The sequence below is a fragment of the Carassius carassius genome, chromosome 20, assembly GCF_963082965.1.
Source record: "Carassius carassius chromosome 20, fCarCar2.1, whole genome shotgun sequence".
NCBI lineage: Eukaryota > Metazoa > Chordata > Actinopteri > Cypriniformes > Cyprinidae > Carassius > Carassius carassius.
This window is the reverse complement of record NC_081774.1, coordinates 22,580,423-22,606,735: the sequence shown is the minus strand read 5'-3', so window position 1 is coordinate 22,606,735 and position 26,313 is coordinate 22,580,423. Positions and strand designations below refer to the sequence as shown.

General features: G+C 39.1%; 1 protein-coding gene across 2 annotated transcripts in view; it reads left to right on the top strand.

Annotated features, from left to right (window-relative positions):
• Positions 1-5,802: 5,802 nt before the first annotated feature.
• Positions 5,803-26,313, top strand: part of cryz (crystallin, zeta (quinone reductase)) — a 34,956-nt gene continuing 14,445 nt past the window's right edge. Inside the window, exons 1-4 of one of the 2 annotated variants that reach the window (XM_059502245.1) lie at positions 5,808-6,082; positions 24,303-24,455; positions 24,564-24,727; positions 24,837-24,888. In XM_059502245.1, the coding sequence (XP_059358228.1) occupies positions 5,975-6,082; positions 24,303-24,455; positions 24,564-24,727; positions 24,837-24,888 (477 nt within the window). In that variant the 5' untranslated portion in view covers positions 5,808-5,974. Of the gene's footprint in view, positions 6,083-24,302; positions 24,456-24,563; positions 24,728-24,836; positions 24,889-26,313 lie in introns of both variants that reach the window. The other variant, XM_059502246.1, reaches the window with a different exon arrangement.

Here is a 26,313-nt window from a genome sequence, read left to right as displayed (position 1 = left end):
CATAAGATGAATCCCACCTGTGAAAGTGAAAGTGACGTGACATTCAGCCAAGTATGGTGACCCATACTCAGAATTCATGCTCTGCATTTAACCCATCCAAAGTGCAAACACACAGAGCAGTGAACACACACACAGTGTGACACTCAGTGACTTCTCTTATAAAACAACATTTTTTTCATGGTTAACTCTAAAACTAGTTAAATACAAAAGTATTGCATAGTGTAAAACATGTTGAAGATTAGCTGATAGGCTTTCGAATCATAAATGATAAGCCTTTCCTCCATTGACATCCATTAAAAAAAACTGTCTCCTTTCCCACATACTGCCAGACCGGAAGTGTTAGCTTTAGCCGTTACGCTTTATTGGCTAATGGTTGCAGGCTTGCCTTCTACTGGCTTTGAGGACTTTTTTTATTTCAAATAATAAACGACAAAGATTACAGTAGTGCAAACAAACAGTAAAAAACGGTACGTACAAAACATACAAATTACCTTTCAATAATAAACTACTTATGGATTAATAGATTACAGAAAAAGCATTATAAAATAAAAATTCTTAAGAAATAAAAAAAACATGGCACACAAATAAAGATACGAGTAAATCAGGGAAAAATCTTAAACATGACACAAGTTCTAGATGTTTGTATAGCTTTCTTGTTAACAGACATTGAAATTGTATTTAAATACAACTTCAGTTCTTGTTAAAGTGGGGGTTACATTTAGTATATTTACATTTATGGACCTGAAACTTTCCAATAAATAACAGGCGGTTTATACAAAAACTTGCATTAAATAGATTAATCCAATAGATAGATATTTATTATCTTTGGCATAAAACCCACAAAGAATGTGTTTATAACACAAAGAGAAATCATAAAAAAATATAATTTTGGACAATCACATTATTCCAAAATTAACAACAAAGGGACACTCCCAAAACAAATGAGCTACAATTTCAGAAGAAAATTTACAGAAAGAACAAGATGTATCAATGTCACTTTTACATTTCTGCAGAAATTGCTTGACAGGATATATTTATTTTTGAATTATTTTTTAGATTATTTAATCTGGATCAGCTCTGTGTTCATCTTCAGCTCTCTCTTCACAGCAGTGCAGTCAGTGTACTGTTTGAGTACATGAATTACTCCGTGATATTGGTTTGTTTTAACTCAGAGGGAGTGTCAGCCACATTAAAAAAGTTAACAGCTTAAGTCATTTGTGGAATTATGCTTATTGGAGACGCGAACCGTTTCAAACAATTCAGTTCGATTTGGTGAACTGGTTCAAGAAGATCTGGTTACATTGAGTGATTCGTTCGTGAACCAGATATTACTAAACTGGAGTGTTTTGAATGCGCTTATAACAGACCCGGAAGAGAAGACAATGCTGAATAAAGTCATAGTTTTTGCTTTTTTTGGACCAAAATGTATTTTTGATGCTTCAAACAATCCAAACTGACCCTCTGATGTCACATGGACTACTTTGAAGATGTTTTTATTACCTTTCTGGACATGGACAGTATACCGTACATACGTTTTCAATGGAGGGACAGAAAGCTCTCGGACTAAATCTAAAATATCTTAAACCATGTTCCCAAGATGAATGGAGGTCTTACGGATTTGGAACGACATGAGGTTGAGTCATTATTGACATAATTTTCTTTTATCGGTGAACTAACCCTTTGAGACCTAACCAACAGTTTTTTCGAACATCCTTTCCAAGACAGGTATTTTGAAATCATTTTGTATGTATTGTGTCGGTACAAGAGCAAGAAGAGGCAAATTCAGTGTTCTAGGACTTTGAGACACGTCTCTCTGCATGTGCCCTGTTTGCACAGCACTGGTGCTGAATTGGGCTTTTCCACTTATTTTTCTGTTCGCATGTTTAAACTGCGATTTGTATTTGTTCGTTCAGGTGCAGGAGGGTGCGAAGGAGAGCACAGGTTCGATGTTGCTGTTCGTGAGATGCGGCTCTCTGCATGCGCACCGAACACAGCGCACGAGTAGCCTATTCAGTTGAGCTTTCCCATGTCTTGTGTTTGAATGCCTTAAACACTTCTGAATGTTTAAATTGGCAAGGTTTAAAAACACGTGAAAATGATAAGCTTTCGTGACAACACACAGCAGTGGCCCATCCACTGTCCTGAGCGTCTTTTTAGGCTGGCCTCAGCCAGTCGTTGAGATCGCCAGTGGCCCCTGTAATCATCACCATCTTTTACCCCGGCCCTGATTCCCAATAAAGTTTGGGAAGGTCAACACACCCTATCGGACCCAGAAAAAATAATTATATTAATTATAATAAAAATGTTTAAAAAAAAATAATAATAATAATAAAAAAGATTAATAATACTAATATAAGAATAAGTATATATAATATATACAATATATATATATATATATATATATATATATATATATATATATATATAATAAAAAGGAAAATAAAGAAGAAAAAAAGGAAATAAATCGGGTTTTGAAAAATCACAGTGTAAGATGCATACTATATATCATACACATAAATTCTCTTCCTGTTAATTAAAGTAACTGGCCCATTAAACTCAACTTTTCTTCCTTCCCTTCTTGCCTTTTCAACGAGTGGCCAGAGGTTGTTTTTTTGCCTCCTTGTCTTCCTGAGTGAGATCTTCCAGGATTTTCTTCTGTTTCAGCAGCTCAGATCATTTGGCTTCTGCCCATATTGCATCACAACATGTGCGGGATAAGAATTGGACGATGATCCTCCACAGGTTGGAGTTTCTAGACTTGGGGCCAAGTCTATGCGTGATGTCGACCATTTCCTGTAGTTTCTCCATGGAGTGTGGAGAGAGGTTCCTGAACAACACAATAATAACCATTTTGACGTTTCCCCCTTCACGCTCAGGTATCCCAGCTACACAGAGATTCCATGTGAGTTTGTAGCTATCCAACCCCCTGCATTTCTCCTTAAGAGACTTGTTTTCTTTTTCGTGGTTCTCAAACTTTGATTGCACGATTGTCACGTCTTCCACCTGTCTATTTATGGCTTAAAGCGAGCAGGTAAGCTTGCAGTTTGAAGAGGTGTTTTCTTTCACGAGGCGGTCCTTGACGGACTGCAGTTTTACCAACGACTCTTCTTGTAACTTGCTGACCTTTTAAATTGCCGTTAGGCACCACAGAGTTAGATACTGTGTCGGGGGTGTTTGTTTGAGATTTCTTCTGAGAAATCTGTCTGGAGAGTTCCCAAATTCATTCTCTAGGCATCTTGCATAATTATGCACCTTTAGATTATCACTGTTTCCTGAAGCCTCGACAGAGGCTGTATCCATATCTTTGTCCATGTTAGTAGCAACCGAGCTACTTTACTCAGGCATAGAAAGTAAAAAAAAAAAAAAAAAGTATCCCGAAATCATTAAAGACAGTCTTAAAAGAGTATGCTGAACTTCTGCAACACGTTATAGAAAAGAATGGCACATAAAATAGAATAAGAGCCAAATAAAGTTGCTGTCAACGTTGTGCCATCTTGACACCTCCCCCATCGGCTGACTCACGGTACTTTCCAAACAGGATATATCACCTTCCGAAGGGCACTTTGGATTGAAAACAATCATGGCTGCTATATCGAAGGGTAGTTCCAAACCGAAGTGCTCAAAACTGGCCACTACAAAGGGCCCTTTGGAATGAAGAATTTCAAAGGGTACAACTGATGGACACTTCGGGCTCCCATGATTCTTTGCATGATGCATGTGGAAAACACAACACTATTATACATTATTTATTTAACACAAAAACTTATTTACATTTCAGATTTGCACATATCATATATATATATATTATTTTAAAAAATATATATTATTATTATTATTATCTGTGTCCTGTCTTGTCACTCTCTTTCTGTTTGCACTATGGAGCTTCTTTTACTAAAACAAATTCCTTGTATGTGTAAAAATACCTGGCAATAAAGCTCATTCTGATTCTGATGATGACAGCGCCTCCGTGTGGGCACGTGATGATGACGAAGAAGGGCACTTCAAGAAACAGTTGTTTGGTCCCCTACACCCTTCAACCCTTTGAAGCTCTCACTCCGGAGGGTAAACCCTTTGAAGGGATTAGGGCGTAGGGATCATCCCTTCCGAATGGAACGCAGGGACTGCCGCCGCAGTTTCTCCAGAGTGACTGCAGGGCTGCATTCAGCCCCGACAAAAACGGTGCAAAACATTTTTTAAACGGAAAAGGTGTGTGTGGAACACCCTGTTCTAATGAGTTGCAACCATGGCAGCTGAGAATGCCATTTTTTGTGTTCTTTTGAAGAATTTTCGGAGCCTGATGAATTCGGAATAAATACGTGCTTAATACTGCAAAATATGCTTGATGTTACAGTCACTGCCCTTGCCATCCAGAATAAAAGAGAACATCCCACTCAAGTGAAGGGATTTGTGGAAACTGTGGTTCCTAATTATTGTGAATCAACATTTGCCTTGCGTATATAGGGATGAAGTAAACATTTCAGGTGAAGGATAATCCACTTCTTACCTCGAGAGAAAATATTATTTTTATTGTGAGAATTATCATTATTGCTGATACCTGTTGTTGTAATATTGTAATATTTACCATTATATAATCAGAGGGGTATAGAAAAGTATGTGAAAGTGTCACTCCATAATACAAAAGTAAAATATATAAATATATATGGTATTTTTATATGCCATTAATCAGTATTTAGCACACCTTCTTAAGGAAAGGATATGGACCAGAAGACAAGCCAACATAATAAACAAAGCCCTTAATTTAGAAACTCATGATATTTTACTTATCAAAAACCCATATTATTTCTGATAATGATATTTATATTATTAATCTGTTAATTATCTTAGCAAAGTTTTATATTCATAAGTCAAAGGTAATTCAGAAGAAACCATCATATATTACATTTTGTAACACTGATCTTAAAATATATTTTGAAACCCTTTCTTAAATGAGATCACAAAATAAGAAGCTTATAAAAACCATACAAATTCTAAACCTTTTAAAATGTATGTAACTGCCCTAATGTATGTATTATTTTTTTATACTGTATTTATTTTTATAGTGTTCCTGTAGCTCAATTGGTCGCGCATTGATAGTGCAAGGTTGGGGGTTAGATTCCCCGGGAACACATAATAGGTAAAATTTGATAGCCTGAGTTCACTGTAAGTTGCTTTGGATAAAAGCGTCTGCTAAATACATAAATGTCATTTTAATTAATTTATTTTTATTATTGTATTTATTTATTTATGGTTTTATTTATATGTTTGTATTCATTTAGCATTTTTGTGGTTCTGTTTTGCATGCTTTGAGATGTGCAGCATTTACCTGTTTGCATTGTGCCTTTGTGTGATGGAACTGAATAAAAAATGTAAGAGAGAGAGAGAGAGAGAGAGAGAGAGAGAGAGAGAGAGAGAGAGAGAGAGAGAGAGAGGAGTTGAACACGCAGCGCCAGTTTTATTATTATTATTATTATTTGTATTATTATTATTATTGTTGTTGTTGTTGTTGTTGTTGTTATTATACGGTATAAAATGTTAAGAAATATAGTAAATGTTTCTGATCCAAGCTACCTGATGATGGCAGTAATGCAATGTTAAGAGCGGTTGCCAAAATAAATAAATAAAAATAATAATAATAAAAGAATATGCTCCACACTCCAGTCCAGTTAGTGGCGGTAATGCACTAACAAGTTAACCAAAAAAACACTAAAGAAGAAGCAGATGACGACGACGGCGACCTGCCTGGCAGTTGAGCAAATTAATGTATCTATAACGTGTTTTTTTCTTTATAACGCGACGCTGTATAACGATTGTGCACTACATGTGCTATATGCTAATAGGCTATTGGAGAAAGCTCTAGTTAGATCGTTTCGATTCAGATGTCCTAATTTACTGATTGTTGTTTTTTTTCAACAGTGCAGAAACCAGTTAAACTTCAACCTACCTTTTCAATCCATTTGTTTTGCAGGGACTACTAATGGCCACATCTAAATTAATGAGAGCCATTAGGGTGTCTGAGTTTGGAGCCCCTTCTGTTTTAAAACTTTGCACAGACCTGCCTGTGCCAAATCCTGGTCAGAAACAGGTGGGTCAAAAAAATAAAATAAATCTGGACTTCCTCATTTACTGTTAAGTTATAAATTCAGTTTAGTTTTCTCACATGAAAGCTGATGCAAATTATTTATTAGTTTTGTAATTAATATGATTAATTTATTAATCATTTTGAAGAATCGGTGCTATCAAATTATATGACATAAAATTACATTTTTTTAAATTATTTAATAAATGTCTTATTTTGCTTTTTGCACAGATGACCAGATGGTGATTTTAGTTGATTATCAAAATAATAGTATGTTGCAGCCCTTATTTGAAGTGTATTTAAAGACCACAGTCAAGGGACATATTTTTACCTTGTCTTTTTAGAAACAATACTTATGTTCATCTACTGACTTAATTAGTCACAGTATTAGTTTAATATTGATATATGTTGTTTTATATATATATATATGCTCTGACATATCTTACAATATGTCGGTGTCATTTTTCTGTGTCAAGATGCACACCTTAATGTTTTCGTATAAGGCATTTTTGTAAAAGTTTCTTAAATATCTTAATTTAACTAAGGCCTAGTCCTGGCTTAAGCTAAGCCCTGTTTGTGAAACCGGGCCTTATGCTCACCAAACCTACATTTATATTTGATCCAAAATACAACAGAAGCAATAATATAGTGAAATATTTTTTACTATTTAAAATAACTGATTTCTATTTAAATATATTTTAAAAAGTAAATGCTAAATTTTCAGCACCATTACTCCATTGTTCCAGTCTTTAGTGTCACATGATCCATCAGTAATCATTCTAATATGCTGATTTGCTGTTCAAGAAACATTTTTTAATCATTTATATGATCAATATTTAAAACAGTTTAGTATTTTTTTTTTCAGGATTCTTTGATTAATAAAAAAGATCCAAAGATCAGCATTTATCTAAAATAACAAGCTTTTTTGTAACATTACACACTATATTTTACACATGTAGAAAGAAGCAGGCGTCGATTCTGGTGCAACACATTTAATATAGCAATGTTGTATGCAAACCTGCAAGACAGATATAACATTTGAAAGTCAATCACAAGTGGAGCGTTGCAATTCTGTGTTAACCATCTGCTCGTCTCTGCATTATCTGAGTCGATACGATTTTTCCTTTTCCAGCGGCAGGAAGTCACACAGTAGCAGAAGATTTCTGTGGATGACACAGCTTTTCCCATTTTCCCTTTCAGGTCTCACCTCATACTGGACTTTCAGCGTGTTTCCTTTCCTTTACCACATGTACCTGATACTGTTCCCAGTATGACCGTATCTTCCTGGGACCCCCCCTCAGAGTTAGATTGCGGATCAGGACCCGGTCACCAGGCTGAAGATCTCTCCCTTGAGCCTTCTGGTCATAGTAGGCTTTCCCACGGGCTGCTGTTTTTGAAGCGGTCTTTGATGCAATTTGGTATGCCTCACTCATCCTTTCCTTCCAACGAGACACATAGTCCTGGTAAGTGCCATACTTTTCATCTGTCTTCAGGTTGAAAAGAATGTCAATCGGTAAGCAAGAGGATCTTACATACAACAAGTAGTTCGGAGAGAACCCTGTTGCTTCACTTCGTGTGCAATTATATGCATGACCACTTTGGCCAAGGAATTCTTCCAGTCTACTTTTTCCTCATCCGCAAGGGTACGGAGCATGGACAATAGGGTGGGATTGAATCGCTCCACTTGTTCATTGCCTTGTGTGTGATCCGCAAATTCCACAGAGTTCTTTCAGTTTCTTCATCAGTTTATTGTCAAATTCTTTGCCCATGTCATGATGGATTTTACAGGGAAACCCGAACTTCAAAGCAAAGTCATTGAAAAGTTTCTCTGCAACAGTCTTAGCAGATTTATCTTTGGTTGCATATGCCTGTGCAAACCTAGTAAAGTGATCCATCACCACAAGAATGTATTCGAAACCTTGTTTGCAGGCCTCCAGATGAAGAAAGTCGATTGAGACCATTTTGAATGGATATGTGGTGTGAATCGGAGTTAAAGTTGCTCGACTTAGTTTGACTGGCTTTTTCTTTTTCAGACACTCACATACTTTGGTTACAAAGTGTTCAACATCTCTCTGCATTCTTGGCCAGTAAAAGCAGTCTCTGATGAGGCAGAGGGTTCTCTCCACACCCAGATGACCCATCTTTTGGTGGAGTTCAGTTAGAATCAGGGAATAGTAAGACTCAGGCAAGAGCAACTGTTCTCTTTTCTTAGTTTTCCTATACAGTGCTCCATCTTCACCCACCCAGAGTTTGAACCATTGTTTTAACAGCATTGCCACATCCGGATGTTCTGCTTTTACTACCTCTCTACTTGGTCGCTGGTCTTTCTCCTTCAACTTCAGGACTTTCCCAATAATGCTGTCATTCTCCTGAGCTTCTCGAATCTGGGCTGGGGACAGTGCTGGACCCAGTTCACTTTGGTCTCTCTCTCTCTCTCACTAGACTCAAGGCATTAAAATGAATCAACCCTGCTCCTTGTGAGGGATTTTCACACTCCACTACCACTCCCTCCATTGAAGCTTGAAGGACTTCTGGTTGTATTTGTTCTGTGCACTGCTCCATAAATTTGTCGATGTCCAGTGGCATGCATGACAGATCATCCGCATCAGCATTATTTTTACCCGGCCGGTATTTTATGGAGAAGTTAAAGTCGGCAACCCATCTGTGCCCGGTGGCATTCAGTTTGGCAGGGGTGAGCACATAGGTCAAAGGATTGTTATCCGTGTAGACAACAAAAGATGGTGCATAGTACAAGTAATGGCGGAAACGCTCACAAACAGCCCACTTTAATGCCAGAAATTAAAGCTTGCCAGAAAGCATGTGATACCTTTTCTCTGGGGCACTTAGTGTTCTGGAGCCGTAAGCCATTACTACCATCTTACCATTCTGACGTTGATACAATATCGCACCCAACCCTTCCTGGGATGCATCACAGTATAGCACAAAGGGCTGAGTGAAATCTGGGAAACCCAGGACTGGAGGTTTTGCAAGGTGATCCAAGAGGTTGCTCAGTATCACTTGATGAGTTTGTGTCCACTCAATGGGTGTTTGTGACGTTAAACTACTTTCTTTCCTCTGCCGGATGGGTTTTTCCTGTTCCTAGAGACCATTCCTGATCCACCTGAACCCTTTTCTCTTACTGTCAGTAGCTGGTACAGCGCCTGGGCAATACGTGAAAAGTTTGGGATATAGGAACGGTAATAAGACAGGAAGCCTAACTTCTTCCTTATGTCACCCACTGTGGATGGTGTGCTTTCCTTCAAGGCCTGCACTGGAGCAATCTCCGCTGGGTCCATCGTATAACCTTCACCAGACACCATCTTCCCCAGGAACCTCACTTTGCATTTGAACAGTTCAAATTTTTTTGGGGTGAGCTTTACAACATGCTCTTTGTAGCGCTGGAGCACCAGCCGCACATGAGCCAAATGATCTTCAAAACTGCTGCTATGGGCCAAGTTGTCGTCTAGGTAGGGCTGACATATTGTGTCCCGAAGGCCTAACAAGCAGCTTTCCATACTTCTTTGGAACTCAGCTGGTGCCAAACTCAGCCCAAATGGCATGCGTATCCATTGGTACAGCCCCCATGGGGTTATAAATGCTGATAGTGTCTGGCTCTCCTCATCCAGGAAGCCCTGGTGGTATGCTTTCCCCTGGTCCAAGACAGTAAACCAAGTGCTTCCGCTTAGTGCATCCAGCATGTCTTGTATCTTAGGGATTGGGTGGCGATCAGGAACTGACTTCTGGTTTAACTCCTGGTAGTCGCAGCATAACCGAAGACTGCCATCTTTTTTTCTCACAGACTACTGGAGACGAATTTGCCGACCTGGAGGGAGCCACCCAACCTTTATTTAACAAGTCTTGCAAGTACTCCTTGACCTCATCATGCAAGGGTTTTGGAACAGACATAAGTTTTCTGCACAGGTCTTGTGTCATGAAGCGTGATGTGCATCTTTAACGATGGAATGCAACCAATGTCGTCATCATTGTAAGCAAAAGCTTGACACTCTTCTCTCAGTACTTTTCTCACAGCTTCCTGTTGCGCTTTTGTGAGATGGTCCAGATTCACAGGGGTATCCCATGCTGGTGGCGGTGATTTGCCTCTTGAATTAGTAGTGGTCTTTTCATGTACTGACTCACAAGTTTGGGCTCTCTCTGTCAGGAGATTCTCAAGTCCAGTGGGGTGGACTGCCACAGGATACACTGTTTTCACAGGCTGTAAGTGAACCAAAATGTGGTTTCTCTGTAGGGTGATATTATGCTTTGCTGCATTGACAATTGATATGGGTATATACTTGATGTGTCTCACAGGAATCTTCACTATTGCTTCACTCAATTCTAGATCTTGAACTGAGCTTGCCTCACTGGGTAAGAAAAGCCTCTCCTAACAACTCTTCCAGGGGCCGGACAACAGTATCTGGGAGGTGTTGTTGTCGCCATGCATCATTAACAATGCTCGCTTGTGCACCGATGTCCCACAGCGCCTCCATTGGCTGACCATTCATGCGGCAGTTGACCAAGCTACACTTTCCAATCAATTTAATGAGCTTTGATTCATGTTGGGGTGGGAGATACTTCACACTACAGAGATTGGCTTTTACTGTGGTTGAATTAGATGAATGGGCATTTGATGTGGCAAACCGAGATGGCTGATTAGTTTGTATGTGGCCCCCAGAAAGGAATGGTGACGAAGAATGGGACACTACAGGGAGGACTACTGATGGCCCTGTCTCAGCAGTCCTTGGTCGTTTCCCGACTGTGAGCTCTGTACTCTGCATCCACGTGAAAAATGCCCTGTTTGTCCACATTTGAAGCAGTGTTGGCAATCTTCTCCTACTTTCTCTTCCCTACATTTCCTACAGCCTCGCTGTCGTTCTTCTCTGTATCGCAAGGATGTCTTATTATTTGCTTTCATTGCAGCTGTAATCATCAGTCTCATTTCTGCTCTCAGCTCCTCAATGAGCTTTTGAGTGTCTGGAACGTCATTATTGACCTTCTGGCATTCTTTAAATTCCCTCCCTTTTACAGTTCTGATTGCCATAGCCATGCCAGGCTCTTTTGCTGACTGCACAGCCAGGGCAGGTGAGAACTCAGATTGTGGGTTGGTATGGAACTCATGTATGTGGGGAGGTTTACCTGCCTGGAGCCTTTTCAGTTTCTCTTGTCGTTCACCTTCCAACTTAGCACCCTCATTCACCGCTTCAATCAGCTCCTCATCCATTGTCCTAATGTTACTGAGATAGGGCTGTATATGAAATTTCATAGTCACTTGTAAGTCCAGTTTCAATTGGACGCAGAAATTTACGCTGGTGATATCTCTGCTATAGTGGTCATCATCGCCGTCCTCCACTTTCCAAAGCAGTTTCTCTTTCAATTCAATTGCCCTGAAAATTAAGTTCTGAACAGACTCTTTGGGTTCTTGGGATACATTTATGAGCTGGTTGTACAGAGCAGTTGTACTGTCAACTTCGTAATGGCCCTTTAAGATGGTGTGTAATGACTGGAGCGCAAGACCACCCTTAATCTCCAACATATCTCTCAGTGGCAAACCTGGGATGACAGCTCTAACCACTGCCTCAACTATCAGTCTCAGAGTGGCCCGTCTCTAATCCCACTTCCATTTGGCGAATTAGACTGGGGTAGGACAACTTTTCTTTCTGTCCACTTTCTCCTATCTGTCCCCAGATCTTAAATTCTCTTCTTAGAGTCACTTCTGTCAATTTCTGAGATGGTTCAGTCCTCTTCTCATAACTTGTGTTACTTTTTTTTTAAAGGCTTGTGACTGTCTATAATCTTTTCAGCCTTACGGTAACTTTCTTCATCTCGTTGTGAGTGGCTTAGATACCTTTTTTCCAGCCCTTTTACTTGAGTTGGTTTCTCCCCCATCACCTCCACATCAATGGCACCTTGTTTCACTTCACTCATGAACGAGAGTAAATCTTTGAAACACTGTGTGACCTCAGTTTCACTCTCATTCTGCTGAATTTCCTCCAAAATGTTCTCGACTGTCTTAATGAGGAACCGTCTGGGCTTTTCTGGGGACACATTACATTTAAGGTAACGACAAACCTCTTGCAGATGATCCTCTTTCAGCTGCCAGAGTCCGGCGCTCACTTGGTCATGAAGGTTTTGGCTGTTCTCCATAACTAAATTGGTCTCTGTATGACGAGGTAGTCTTCGTCACACTGCGCTACCTCTCCTGGCTGCTTGGCTCGCCAAAATATGTTACACATTAGTGTTGGACGATATGGTCATTTTTCAAATCGTCATATCGTCAGCCCGTGAGATCGACGATACACAATATTATCGAGCATGGGTGGAGCAAGAGAGAGACTCTTTGTTCTTGTCATAGCATAACTATTTGATGTTTTAACCCTTTCGAGTCGGTTAACGTGGATACACGTTTTGAGTCATTTTCTCCTGATAACCCCGAAAAGAACTTAAATTACACTTTCAGTTTTAATCGTACAGATAAGAGCAATACATCAATCGAATCTGTAAAGGGTCTACTTTTTTTGGATACAGACATAATAACAACAAAACTTTGTGCACTTATAAAATAAAGTGACAAACAAGGTGTGCTGTCTGCAGCCTTTGTCTGCGCTGATCTTCTTTTACAAACACGTCATTTAAATGAACTGTAACTCCCTGAATACTCAACGAAAATACATGAGAGAGATATCTTTAGAAAGCTTGACATGTCTATTTTTAAACTAAACAAGTGCCGCCGAAAAGATATTCTGTGATAAAGTAATCCATATGAAAACAACGCAATGTCTGTTTTTCAAGTCTCCCTTCATTATATCTAATGTGACCACGCCCCCCCCCCCCCCCCCCCCCGCCGAACGCGCTATTCAGATTCAAACTGAAGCGCGCGACTTGATTACGCCCATAACAGAGGAAAAAGCAGCCAGACTGTTCAAGTTTTTTAATTTACTGTTTGCTTCGCGATGAGAGGAATAAGACATAAATCACCCCAAAAAGATGTGATGTGGTTGAGGATTTGAGAAATGGATTTCCTCAGAAAAAAAGAATGAAGCACTTTATTCAGCAGAGATCATAAACATGAGTAAGTCTCTTTTTATTTATTTATATACTTGTAGTAGTTTTCACATAACGTGTAAACATTTTACTAGTTTTACTAGTACTAGACTTTTTCCAAATACTTTTTCCAAACTATAATTCCTGACTAAATGTATAATCAAGTGAAACATTATGAAGTTGTGTGACTGGAGTAAGGATGCCAAAGAATTTGTTTGAAAGTCAGCTTTGATTGTTTCTAATAAACTGTTTAACTGCTCCCCCAAGTGGATATTAAATTATGTTGTGGGATAATTAAATATTCTTAATAAACTACAAACATAAAATTATATACTTTTATTTTGTTCTCACATTCTTTCTTGTAACTCCTTCCTCTCAGTGGCACAGATGACTGAATGGCTCATTATGCAGCTCATTATGCAGGCCTTTGTCTTCTCAGGTGTAAATCACAATGATATTCATGGTAGTTGACGCCTACTCGCATATGACTTTTACCAACAAAAAGTGTCTTAGAAAATTTTAATCAATATATTGTTTTCTGTGAGTGAGTAAACAAGATGATTTTCACATCATTTAGAAAGAAAAATTCTAGGCTACAAGCTCCAGTTCTCAAAAATCCCGGGAACCATTGTTCTTTATGTGTTTTTTTGCCTTATTCAAGTGTTTTAACATTTTTAGTTTTTCACTAACCACGCATAATATTTTTTTTTCTCAAAAACACAATCATGTACATGCATGCATTTCACATATTATTACAGCCCAGTTTGTGCTGATTACATAGAGATTAGACTTCTACCCATCTACCCATTTAGATGTTTATAAGAAACTGAAAAAAGCACAAATGTCAGGGCATGACAAAACTTCTCCAGGCCCCAAAAATACCCTTAGACTCCAGAGGGTAAAACCGCGCAGGTGCGCACGAGAGAGCCTATGGAGTCACCAATAATCAAAAAAAAAAATTACTTTCAAACATACTGACTGATTTAACTAACGTTAAATATAAAAATACTGTATTTAAAACAGCTAGTTCATACATAGTCGGACGCAACTGTCATATCGCACGTCCGCATCTGCGCAGGGAAGTTATCAGTCTAAATGTTCTGCAAAATCAGTCAACGGTGAAAATCAATAGCAGATTTCATTTAAAGTCCAACAGTTAAACATTAATATTCGGCATAAACGAACATTTAAATATAAAGTATTTAAAACAGATAAGTTGATATATTTGTAGTAAAGTTGAATTGAACTGATGCATCAGTCATACAGCGCTCCGGACCGCGCGCCTCATGACGAGTCTGATGCACCGTCACAGAAACAAGAATGAGATGCATTCTAACATAACTGTGGCATTAAAACTCAGTTAGTGAGGGCTCGTTTAATATATTGCACATACAGTATATAGGCCGTTTAGATTACTTGTTGAAGTGCAATGAAATACCTTATATCTGCAGACGATGTACGTCTGTTTGTGGATGGAGACTTTGTAACGGCCAAAACTATGTATTTTGCATGCATCACATTATAGTGCGGTGTGCATGAAAATAATAACAAGGCGGCAGATTGAACTTATTATCCATAGTGGTTCTCACGTAGTCCTTCTACGTCATCACCACATAGTGTGTTTTATAAGTTAAGTGATCAGTCTTTAAGAAAAGGACTACGTGAGAACCATGCACTCTGGATGATAAATTCGCTCTGCTGCCTTGTTAATTATTTTGTCTTTACTTTATTTGTGACACCAAGAAAGAGTTAATCTCTCATGTATGAGAAGAGCGCGTTGCCGTATACCAGCCATTAAATGTGTGGGACACCAACTCATCATTTTCTATCTCTTTCATTTCATGGATTTAACGAATTATCCGAGTCAAAGCGTTACAACTTCACAGACTACATGCTCTAATCCTCCTGCGCGTGCAAGGTGTGTGTGTGAAATGCGGGCAGTGAAATTAAGTGAAATAGCTGGGCAGTTTAAAAGCCGAATTATAATAAGCAGTCTAATAAAAATAATAGTTATTATTATTATAATCCTTATACATTAATAGGAAAATGAGCCTAATATCGTCTTGATTATCGACAGAGAATTCTGCTTATGTCGATATCTCTGACGATCGTCGATACACGATACTATCGTCTATCGGCACAACCCTATTACACATGTAGAAAGGAGCAGGCGTCGATTCTGGTGCAACACATTTAATATAGGAATGTTGTATGCAAACCTGCAAGACAGATATAACATTTGAAAGTCAATCACAAGTGGAGCGACACAATTCTGTGTTAACCATCTGCTCGTCTCTGCATTAACTGCTATATTATGCATTCTTGAACAGATCTTGGCGAGAGCTCCCCCTAGTGGTTTGGATAACTTATACTGCAGTATACACATAAATAAATACCCTTCTTGCAGATCTCTTATTAAAGTAACCAAACAGGATTCCAAGACAGTCTTTAAGCACAAGTACTGAAATTTAGTCTGAATAGATTACTCTGAATCAAAATGTATGCTAATCTCACATCTTAAAATGATGGGGGCGTCTTTCGTTTTCATGACTTAACACTAGTGCCACATATACCATTTAAAAGCTATATATACAGGTTCATCTCAATAAATCAGAATGTTGTGGAAAAGTTACATATACACACAAATAAATTTTAAAGACACTTGTCGCCACCTAGTGGTGAAACAATGTAATCGACACGAATGTTATTTGAAGTTCGGTACTTTCAAAAGGGGATTTGCTCTATTTTGATTGCTACAATATAGACATCAATGTTTATATCTGAACTATAAACTTTATCCAAGTATTTCTGTGATATGAATGACTGTAAGACAGAAATAATACTGTGTAGTTGAAAAGACAGTTTGTGAAGATGTTTCTTAACCAAACATGGTAACTGCCCTCTCTGTGTCAGCGGCAGTGTGAGCACGGATTTGAATGATCCGGTAAGACTTTGTCAAAGGTTTAAAACAGACTTGAGGAATCGTTGTCATTTAGAAATGAGATTGAGAGGGTGTCTGAATCGAGATCGCGATCTTTTAATGATTAATCGTGCAGCTCTATTAGTCTACACAATCATAGGGAAGACTGCTGATCTGACAGTTGTCCAGAAGACAATCATTCACACCCTCCACAAGGAGGGTAAGCCACAAACATTAATTGCCAAAGAAGCTGGCTGTTCACAGAGTGCTGTATCCAAGCATGTTAACAGAAAGTTGAGTGGAAGGAAAAAGTGTGGAAGAAAAAGATGAGAACCGCAGCATTATGAGGATTGTCAAGTAAAATCGATTCAAGAATTTAAGTAAACTTCACAAGGAATGGACTGAGGCTGGGGTCAAGGCATCAAGAGCCACCACACACAGACATGTCAAGGAATTTGCTGAACCACAAACAACGTCAGAGGCATCTTACCTGGGCTAAGGAGAAGAAGAATTGGACTGTTGCCCAGTGGTCCAAAGTCCTCTTTTCAGATAAGAGCAAGTTTTGTATTTCATTTGGAAACCAAGGTTCTATGCCTTTTTTCCCCAGGAACTTTTTTTCCCCCAGACTTGTTGCTCTCTGTGTTTCTACCACGGTCTAAAGTACTGGGAAGATTAGGCAAATAGTGTGGGGATGTAGGTCTGCACACGTTTCTCAATACAAAGTATGCTGATTTTGAACTTGCATCCACGGTAGACTTTTTCGCATTCGACTTGGGAGTGTGATGTCAGCGACGACGAAAATCTGGTAATTCTACTAACAGCAGCGTACTTGATAACATCAGTCAGCCCGCCTTGGCTACTGCAATTTTAATCACTGTATATTTACAAAAAAACGAAAAAGTTTGTTAAATACCACTGCCTCCTTTCGTTTTTCATTTAAACATAATAATAGCTGCAGAAATGTACTTAGTTCAGAGAAATGTGTATATATACAGCCATTACAATGAAACAAAATATTATATAAATTGCCTCTTATTATTTTCATTTTAACATATAGATAAATTTAATACAGACCAAAGATTACCTGTTAGATTTACCCAAAACTAATGATGTTTTATGTTTAACCACTAAAGAAACATCAGAGCCAGCTGCAAATATAAGAAGTACTAGCCGAGGAGAGACTGCTCTCGGCGGATACATGAGCACTGAGCTCCCGCTGATCGCGTGGAGCTGACCGTCTACGAAATCAGCGAAACATATTTTTAAATTGGCGCTGTCTATTTTTTGGCACACTGCCAAAAGCACCAAAAGTTGGTTAAATGACCATGGTGTTGGTGTGCTTGACTTGCCAGCAAACTCTATGAGAATCTATGGAGTATTGTCAAGAGGAAAATCAGAAACAAGAGACCAAAAAATGCAGATGAGCTGAAGGCCACTGTCAAAAGAAGCCTGGGCTTCCATAACACTTTCTGCAGTGCCACAAACTGATCACCTCCACGCCATGCCGAATTGAGGCAGTAATTAAAGCAAAAGGAGTCTCTACAAAGTATTGAGTACATGTACAGTAATTGAACATATGTTCCAGAAGGCCAACAATTCACTAAAAAAGTTATTTTTATTGGTCATATGAAGTATTCTAATTTGTTGAGAGAGTGAATTGGTGGGTTTTTGTTAAATGTGAGCCAAAATCATCACATTTAAAAGAACCAAACTACTTCAGTCTTTGTACATTTAATTTATTTAATACACGAGTTTCACAATTTCAGTTGAATTACTCAAATTAACTTTTCCACAACATTCTAATTTATTGAGATTCACCTATATATATATATGTGTGTGTGTGTGTGTAATTATAAACTCTACTACTGCTGTACAGTTTACAAAGGTTTTTGCTGAACTCTCAGCAGGTGGCACGACACAGTATTCTGATGTGGATGGTTTGGTCAATTAGTTTTAATACATCATTTACTGGGATATAAAATTAAATTGCCCCCCTCAAAGTCAGGAAGCTAAAATCTAAAAAACAGCCTTGGATTAATAGAGAGGTTTGTATTCTATGGAAGGAGTGTAGAAGTGCAAAAAGAAAAGATGCAGATGCCATGCAAAGGTCTAAATATTTTTCCAATCTGATTTCTCAAAATTACCATTGTCCAAAGCTTTTGTTTTCTACTGTTAATTATATATTAAATCCTCCTTCTGGGATTGGTGTTGGTCATACCACAAGAGTTGTGTAAGAAGTTTTGCTGTTTCTTCATAAAATTGCTTGCATTAAATCTCAGATTGTAATGAACACATCACAAAAGGTCTGGTATTTACCTTTGGGTCCTGCTAAATTTTCCCATTTCCATCCTATCTCACACTCCGAGTTGTGGAGCATAGTGTCCAGTTTAAGATCGATCACTTGCTCTCTTGAAGTTATACCAACTATGCTACTAATGAAAGTGTTGGATGCAGTTGCACCAAATGTTATTTACGTTATCAACATTTCCTTACAGACAGGTTCAATTCTATCCTGTTTTAAACATGTACTGTAGTGGTTCATCCACTGCTAAAGAAAGCAATTCTCGATCCTTCTGATTTTAACAACTATAGACCTATTTCGAAATTGCCATTCTTGTCAAAAGTATTGGAGAAAGCTGTTTTAAATCAGTTATCACCTTACTTAATTGAAAATAATATATTGGATCCTTTTCAGTCTGGTTTAAGATCTAAGCATAGCACTGAATCTGCTTTGTTAAGAGAGGTAAACAACTTTTATTTTTATACTTATTATATTTGTGGATACAGTTTTATATTTGTGGATGCAGTTTTAGTACTGTTGGATTCAAATGTGGCGTTCGATACAGTATATCACTGTATTCTTTTAAACAGGTTAAAAACAGGTTAGATTGGTTTGAATCATATTTTACTGCGAGGAGTTTCTCTGGACATAGGTCAGTCTCATTCATCAACTGCTTCTGTTACTGATGGGGTTCCACAGGGCTCCATCTTAGGCCTGATTTTGTTTGCTTTATGTATGCTCCCTCTTAGTTACATTTTTGAGTCTCACAAGGTCCCATATCACATTTATGCGGATGATACTATATAATTGTATATGTCAATTAAAGCTGGGTCAAACTCCTTATCTGACTTGCTTGCTTGTGTAAACGACATCAAAAGCTGGATGGGTGATCATTTTCTCCAGTTAAATTAAAACAAGACAAGTCTATTTGGCTCCCTCAATTGGTTAACGGCATGTCCTCTAGTTTAGGATCCTTACAAGCAAATATCTGTACTCATGTAAAGAATCTGGGTGTTGTTTTTGATCCAGAGTTAAAATTCGACAAGAAAATAAATTCTGTTGTTAGAGCTAGTTTTTTTTTCAGCTTAGGGGTTTACGTAAGCTGAAATCTCTTTTATCTTTTAGTGATCTAGAGTCAATTAGTCATGCCTTCATTTCAACAAGGCTTGATTATTGTAATGCTTTATATGCTGGTGTCAACCAGTTCTCCCTTTCTCGTTTGCAGCTTTTTCAAAATGCTGCCGCCCGCTTCTTAATGGGGAAGCAAAAGAGAGAGCACATCACCCCAGTCTTTTTAGCACATTTACATTGGCTACCAGTTAAATTTATAATTGAATACAAGGTTTTATTCCAACCTTCCATGGTTTGGCTCCAGTCTACATCTCAGACCTTATTTGTTCATACTCACCACAGAGATCTCTTAGATCATCCTCTGATAATCAATAAACTGACCCATTGTCTCATTTGAAATATAAAGCCCCCATCTGTGGAAATTGTTACCTGTTAGGTTATCATCTTCTTTATCTGTATATAATATATATATATATATATATATATATATATATATATATATATATATATATATATATATATATATATATATTATTTACTTATGTATTTTTGTTGGGGGGAAGACATTATAGAATATTTTTAGAATATTTAAATTAACGAAAGGAATGATAAAGACATTTATAATGTTACAAAAATGTATATTTCAAATAAATTCTGTTCTTCTGAACTTTCTATTCAAGAAATTTATATTCAAGAAACCTTAATAAGTTCTACTCAGCTGTTTTTAATATAATAATAATACATTAAAATTTTGAAATCCCAGAAATAAATTATATTTTAAAATATATTTAAATAGAAAGCAGTTATTTTAAATAGTGAAAATATTTCACAAAAGTACTGCTGTATTTGTTGTCTTTTGGATAAAAAAAAGCAGGCTTGGTGAGCAGAGAAATCGTTAAAGAGAGCATAATACACACAGTTTCACCCAATCTCATGTTAATTTTGAGTACCTATAGAGTAGTACTGCATCCTTCCTATCTCCAAAAAGACTTTAGTTTTATCATTTTTATAAAAGAAAGATACAGCTCTACAATTCTCTCCAGAAAAAGCTGAGCTCCTGGAGGAGTGCTGTGGGCGGAGCTTAAGAATGACGAGCTCTTGCCAACAAAACAAGACATTTTACAAGACAAGTTTCACTTTATATCTGCAGTTCTGAATCATGACCAATATCTTTCATTGAGAGTGAGGAGTTGTCGTCATGTTTCAGAGCCCCTCCCCTCTATATCACGGTATCTTGTGGGATCCTCACCCTCTCCGTCATGTTGGCAGGATTCCGGCAGCAAAACATGATTATGTTTACGTGTGTTGTTAACTCGGTAGTAGTGGAGGTTCTCGCAATTCCGCACTGTTTTACCAAGCCTGAAAGTAACTGTTGCATCAAAAACTGCTCCAGTACCTCACACGATACATATGGAAAACATAGGAACAATGGAATACAGTTTTTTAGGTTACTGAAATGGACACAGCAAGAGAGCAAGCCTCTGATCTGGCGAGGAGATGCCAGATTGCTTGTTTGGCTGCAATAAGAAGAAAGGACCTTACTTTCGATCTCACCACTGAGTCGATGAGAGTGTGTTCTCTGCATTTTCACTCGGGTACGTTCTCTAAAAAATGTCTTTATGTTGCTGTCTCTTAAAGCTACGAAGTGTAGGTTACCTAATGTTGTTGCAAACCCTGAAGTGCATCTGAAGTTGCTGCCTAGCTAACTATCTAACAAACTGTTGCCTCTTCGAAAATGTTCAATGGCCAACCATTAATGTTAACTAAAAAGTAGTTGAGATTCCTTATGACATTATACTACCTGCTAAATGTAGTGCATTTGTCTCTGTCTCTTTGTTCTCTACACCAGTGGTTCCCAACCTTTTTTTGTCTTGTGTACCCCCTGAGCTCTTTTGTCATACCATGAGTAGCGTTACTCTCTCAGGCTTTATCTTTATTTTGCATGTGTTCTGCGGTGGATTTGCCAGTGTAAAGCATTGATTACATCGTTTTTTTCATAATCAAATTATTCTGTTGTAGGTAAACCATTATATGAGATGTTGGGGAACCACCCTGACTGGACACCATTGCCAGCCCAGGACCAGCAGCAGTCGCCACCTCCAGCCCAGGACCACCAGCAGCCACCATCGCCAGCCCAAGACCACCAGGACATAGAATGTGGACTCTGCACATCAAGACGAGATGTTATCAACAATATTTTGGAAGAAAACAGAGAGCTGAAGTGGGAGCTTGATGAGTACAGGATGAATGAGAACTCTGAGTGGTGATGATGACACATTGAAGTATTACACGGGACTTCCAAACTTTGCATTTTTCCAGATACTTCTATTCACCCTTACTCCATATCTGCCTCAAGGTAGGATGAAGAACCTCTCACCCTTCCAGCTTGTCCTATTGACTTTAATGCGCCTCAGACTAGACCTTCCAATACAGCACCTCAGCCATCTGTTTAGAGTACATAGGACAACAGTCGCCGATGCCTTTCACCATACCCTTGGAGTGATGTATGCACAGCTGTGTCCATTGGTGCACTGGCCAAGCAGGGAATGCTTATTTACCAGTATGCCACACCAGTTTGTGGAGTCATTTGGGAAAAATGTGGTTGCCATTGTGGACTGCTTCGAGGTGTTCAACGAGAAACCCTCAAATGTACTGGCAAGGGCACAGACTTTCTCTCAATTCAAACACGCATACACCATGAAATACCTAATTGTGATCATGCCCCAGGGTGTCATTTCCTTCATATCGAATGGGTGGGGTGGGCGCACAAGTGACAAGCATATAACTGAGCAAAGTGGTTTCCTGAAAAAACTGTTACCAGGTGACATTGTGCTGGCAGATAGGGGCTTTAATATAAGAGAAAGTGTGGGCATGATGTGTGCTGAAGTTAAAATACCTACATTCACAAGGGGTCGTGCACAGCTGGAGGCGAAAGATGTTGAGGAGACTAGGGCCATAGCACATCTCAAAATTCAAGTTGAGAGGGTGATTGGTGTTGACAAAAAAAAAACACAGGTTTGCACTTGTTGATCTGTCTTCTGGTGTGCTGTTTGGGCAGTGTTTACCTGCCTCGCTGTTTCCTCGTGTCTGATTCCCCAACTGGTGGCAGCTGTTTCTGGCCCACGAGTTGGGTTACACACCCTCTTTATGATGGAGAGAGCTGGAGAACTGAGGTCTGTTCCATAGACGCTATGCTTTGAGAATGGCCGTGACTCTCCCTGCCCGTGCAGCAAACCAAAGGGATGACGTGTGCTGTCCCCTTATCCGTCTCTCCATCTGCACTGCCTGTTCCTCAGACACATCTGCAATGATCTTTATGGTCTGACAGTGCTGTTGCAGTGCAGGTAGGTCACTCCTATTAAGGCCAGTTCCATTAACCAGAGACTGTAGGCTCCGAATGGGGAGAACAGAATCGCTAAACAGCTCACAGTAGTCAGGGAGCACACTCAAAATGGCAAATCCTGTGCCTGTCATGCTGATTTGCCGGTAGAATAATGCCAGCTTTTCTGGTGTTGGTGGTGGTGTTGTTTTGGCCATACGTGTTCTCTGGGCTGGACTGTTGTTGGTCTCACCATCAATTTGTCTGTCCAGAGATCTGTGTGTGGCTGCTGCAGATATAAAATTGATCTGGTGACCAACCTCTGGTTGCACCTTGTTGATGCTGCTTGGGAGCATCCAGTACGCCGGCTCATCTGTGACCATGGCCTTCTCCTTTAGCCTCATGTGAAACACACACTAAAACGCATGTGAAGAAACTAACCTTGGCCAGGACCATGCTTTTTTCACCACCTGGAGGCTTATAGATGGCCAAGTCCTGCACCCAGCCACTGTAGAATGCCTCGTAACTTTCCAAAGACTTGTGGCTTTTAAACTGCTGCATTGTGTAGTAACTTACACCAAAAACAAGATAATTCACAATGTCCATATATGTGCATGGATGTAAACGGTCCAGGTCTCTGTGCCATTCCGCTGCAGGGAGCTCATATGGGTCAATATTTTGGATGCATGAAAGCTTCTCCAAATACCGCTGTTTTGCACTTGGTGTGAGCTTGTTCCTATAAGGTCCCTTTTCTTTCGCCTTATTTTTTTACATTGATTTACTTTCTTCCTTTTTTTTCTTGTATTCGTAGATCCGTCTCTGTCCCGCCGAAATAATAAATGTGCAAAAATTAAAGAGCTCTGGAATGTTTAGTCGTGCCTCTGTGAAGTTCTGAAGGCATTGCCCCTGGCAACCAATAGCGTCTTCTACCGTCATGGACGACCGGCTCAGACCCCACCCAAATCAACCCAAATCAGCATGTGACTCCTCACTCTCAATAGCTGGGACCACTCCCTCTTTCAGTATGAAACAATGTTCAAATCCAGCAAACTCTGTTGCTGCCCCGGAAAAACAAATTGTATCCACAGTTTACATAATGCTGGGTTCTTTAAGAAGCTGAACAAAGTTATTTTTCCCTTACAACCAAAAACACTTCTTTGGAGGCATTCTTCCCAAACAAGTCTAGTGCAGCACTGCCACTGGATGAAGCTCGTTGATGGGCGTGATCTCGCTCTGGTCAATTTGTGCGCGGGCACATTTTTCCTGGGAGAAATGCCCATATAAGGAGTTCCACCCTCGTCTACAGTACGTCATAAAGAGCCATGATTGAAAAAGAAAACCCATCCAAACCATGTACGAACCTGGAATTAAGATTTTTGGCACAGAAATACTCCATCAGCAATCCAATTTTTTTTAATGAAACTTTGTCTATGCTTAGCATGAGAATCAAACTCTTTAACAGTGTAAAAAACCCTGAATGCATGAAACAGCATTGCCCCCCCCCCCTTAAAAATCTTACTGTTCAAAAAAAGTTATATATATATATAATTGTTTTATTTTTTTTAAAGGAAGTTGTAAACACTTTCTGCAATTGTAGGTTCTGATTCGAGTCCATGCATGTGGCATAAACCCAGTGGAGACATACATCCGCTCTGGATCCTATGCTCGAAAACCCAGCTTGCCCTACACTCCTGGATCAGATATTTCTGGTGTGGTTGAAGCTGTTGGGGATGGCGTTTGCCTCTTAAGGGTGCCTTGATTTTATGTGTCAACTTGTGACCCTTCACAAGATCTTGCACACTGACTACAAGTTTACATGTTTGCTTTGGATGGATTGCAATCTTTTCTGTTTTCACAGACAGGTGACAGAGTCTTCACCACAGGCACAGTGACAGGAGGATACGCTGAGTTTACTTTGGCTTCAGAGGACACTGTTCACAAGCTTCCTGAATCCCTAGACTATAAACAGGGTGCAGCTATTGGAGTCCCATATTTCACTGCATACCGGGCTTTAATTCAAAAGTAAGATTTTGTAATCTTTGTTGTAGGGTCTTGAATGAGGTCATGGGTATGGCACTGCATGAGGTGTCTGGAGCTATAGAAATGCATTATAATACTTTTTTATAAACAGGGCTCATGCCAAAGCAGGAGAGACAGTTCTTATCCATGGAGCCAGTGGTGGGGTAGGATGTGCAAAATTTATCCTTAGATTTTAAGCATTATTGTACTTCAAAAATGATTTGGATTAATCAGGCTTATATCATTTTTATCCCTTCAAGTTTTTAAGTGCAGTATCCTCTTCTAGAGGACTTGCACTGCGTCCTCTAGTGGACACTTTTGGGAATGCTGCCAGCATGACCAATATCTGAAGCACATGTGAAAAATCTCCAATCCTATTGGTCCACATAACCTGTGATGTCATGAGCGAACACACCACCAACTTTTGTTGTCTTCAGGAGCTGATTGTTAGAAGCAGTAAATATGAAAGACCAGGGCAGGTGAGCATTATAAGGAAGTGTGTGCCACAATGCCCAGGCTTCTGACACTTTTTCACAAGAGCACACTCTTTCTTGGGTTGTTATGATGATGAAGTGAGATCACAGAATCATTTCAGCCCTGATCTTGCGAGTTTGTGGGCGGAGCTATATTCAGCTCAGCTGTGCTTCTTTAATATGCATTTTATTGTATGGAGTCTTGCTGGACGTGGATATATTTAAATGCTCTGTTGAAAAATGCTTGCAAGCTTTCTCTCCCAGGGTGTTTCAGTGACCTAGAGTAGTTATGGGGAATGTTCCTTCCTATGTTATGCCAGATGGGTTCAGGAGTGGGCTGCTGCCCCTGCCTCCTTGAGGGTTTTAAGTATAGTGCCTATTTGAGCCCCTTGCCTACACTGTGCTGTCTCCTGTTTGGGTTTCATTTATTGATGGTTGGTCTGGATCTCCCTCGTGTGAGCTTCTTGTCAATAACATGGTGGTTTGCTAGCCCCTATGGGACTGACACTGATTAAGGTCCTGCTTAGTAGTGTTGTCAAAAGTACAAACCACTATACCAGTTGCTACTGAAAAAAAAAAAAAAAAACTTCATTTCCTTCTAACATTTGAGTGCTGTTGAGTGGATTCTTTAAACAGTGCTTATTGGCCATAGTGTTCATGCGCTCAATAGGGCTGTCACGATAAAAAAAGTTGCTGGACGATAAATTGTGCAAGAAATTATTGCGATAAACGATAAATATTGTCGTTCTAAGACCAGTTTCAACTAATATAATGATAATGGCATAATAACGCAGGTATACCTTTTCAAAGATCAATAAAATTTTATTTTATTTTATGGCAGATTCAAAGCAAGAAATAACCAACATGTTGACTTAGTGTGACTTAAAATTAATTAATTTTGTATGTTATATTATGTTTATATGCCAGATAGGGATGCTCATATTGACCGTTAACCGAAAGTAAACATTTTTACCGATGAAGGGGCCGTTCACATATCACGTCTTTTTTTGTGCTTAAGTTAGTTATTTCAAATGCGGTATGCACGCTCATAATGGAAGCGACGCGCTTGCAATGCCCTCGTTTCTTCCAGGCCCGTCTGCACCACATCTAGTTAAA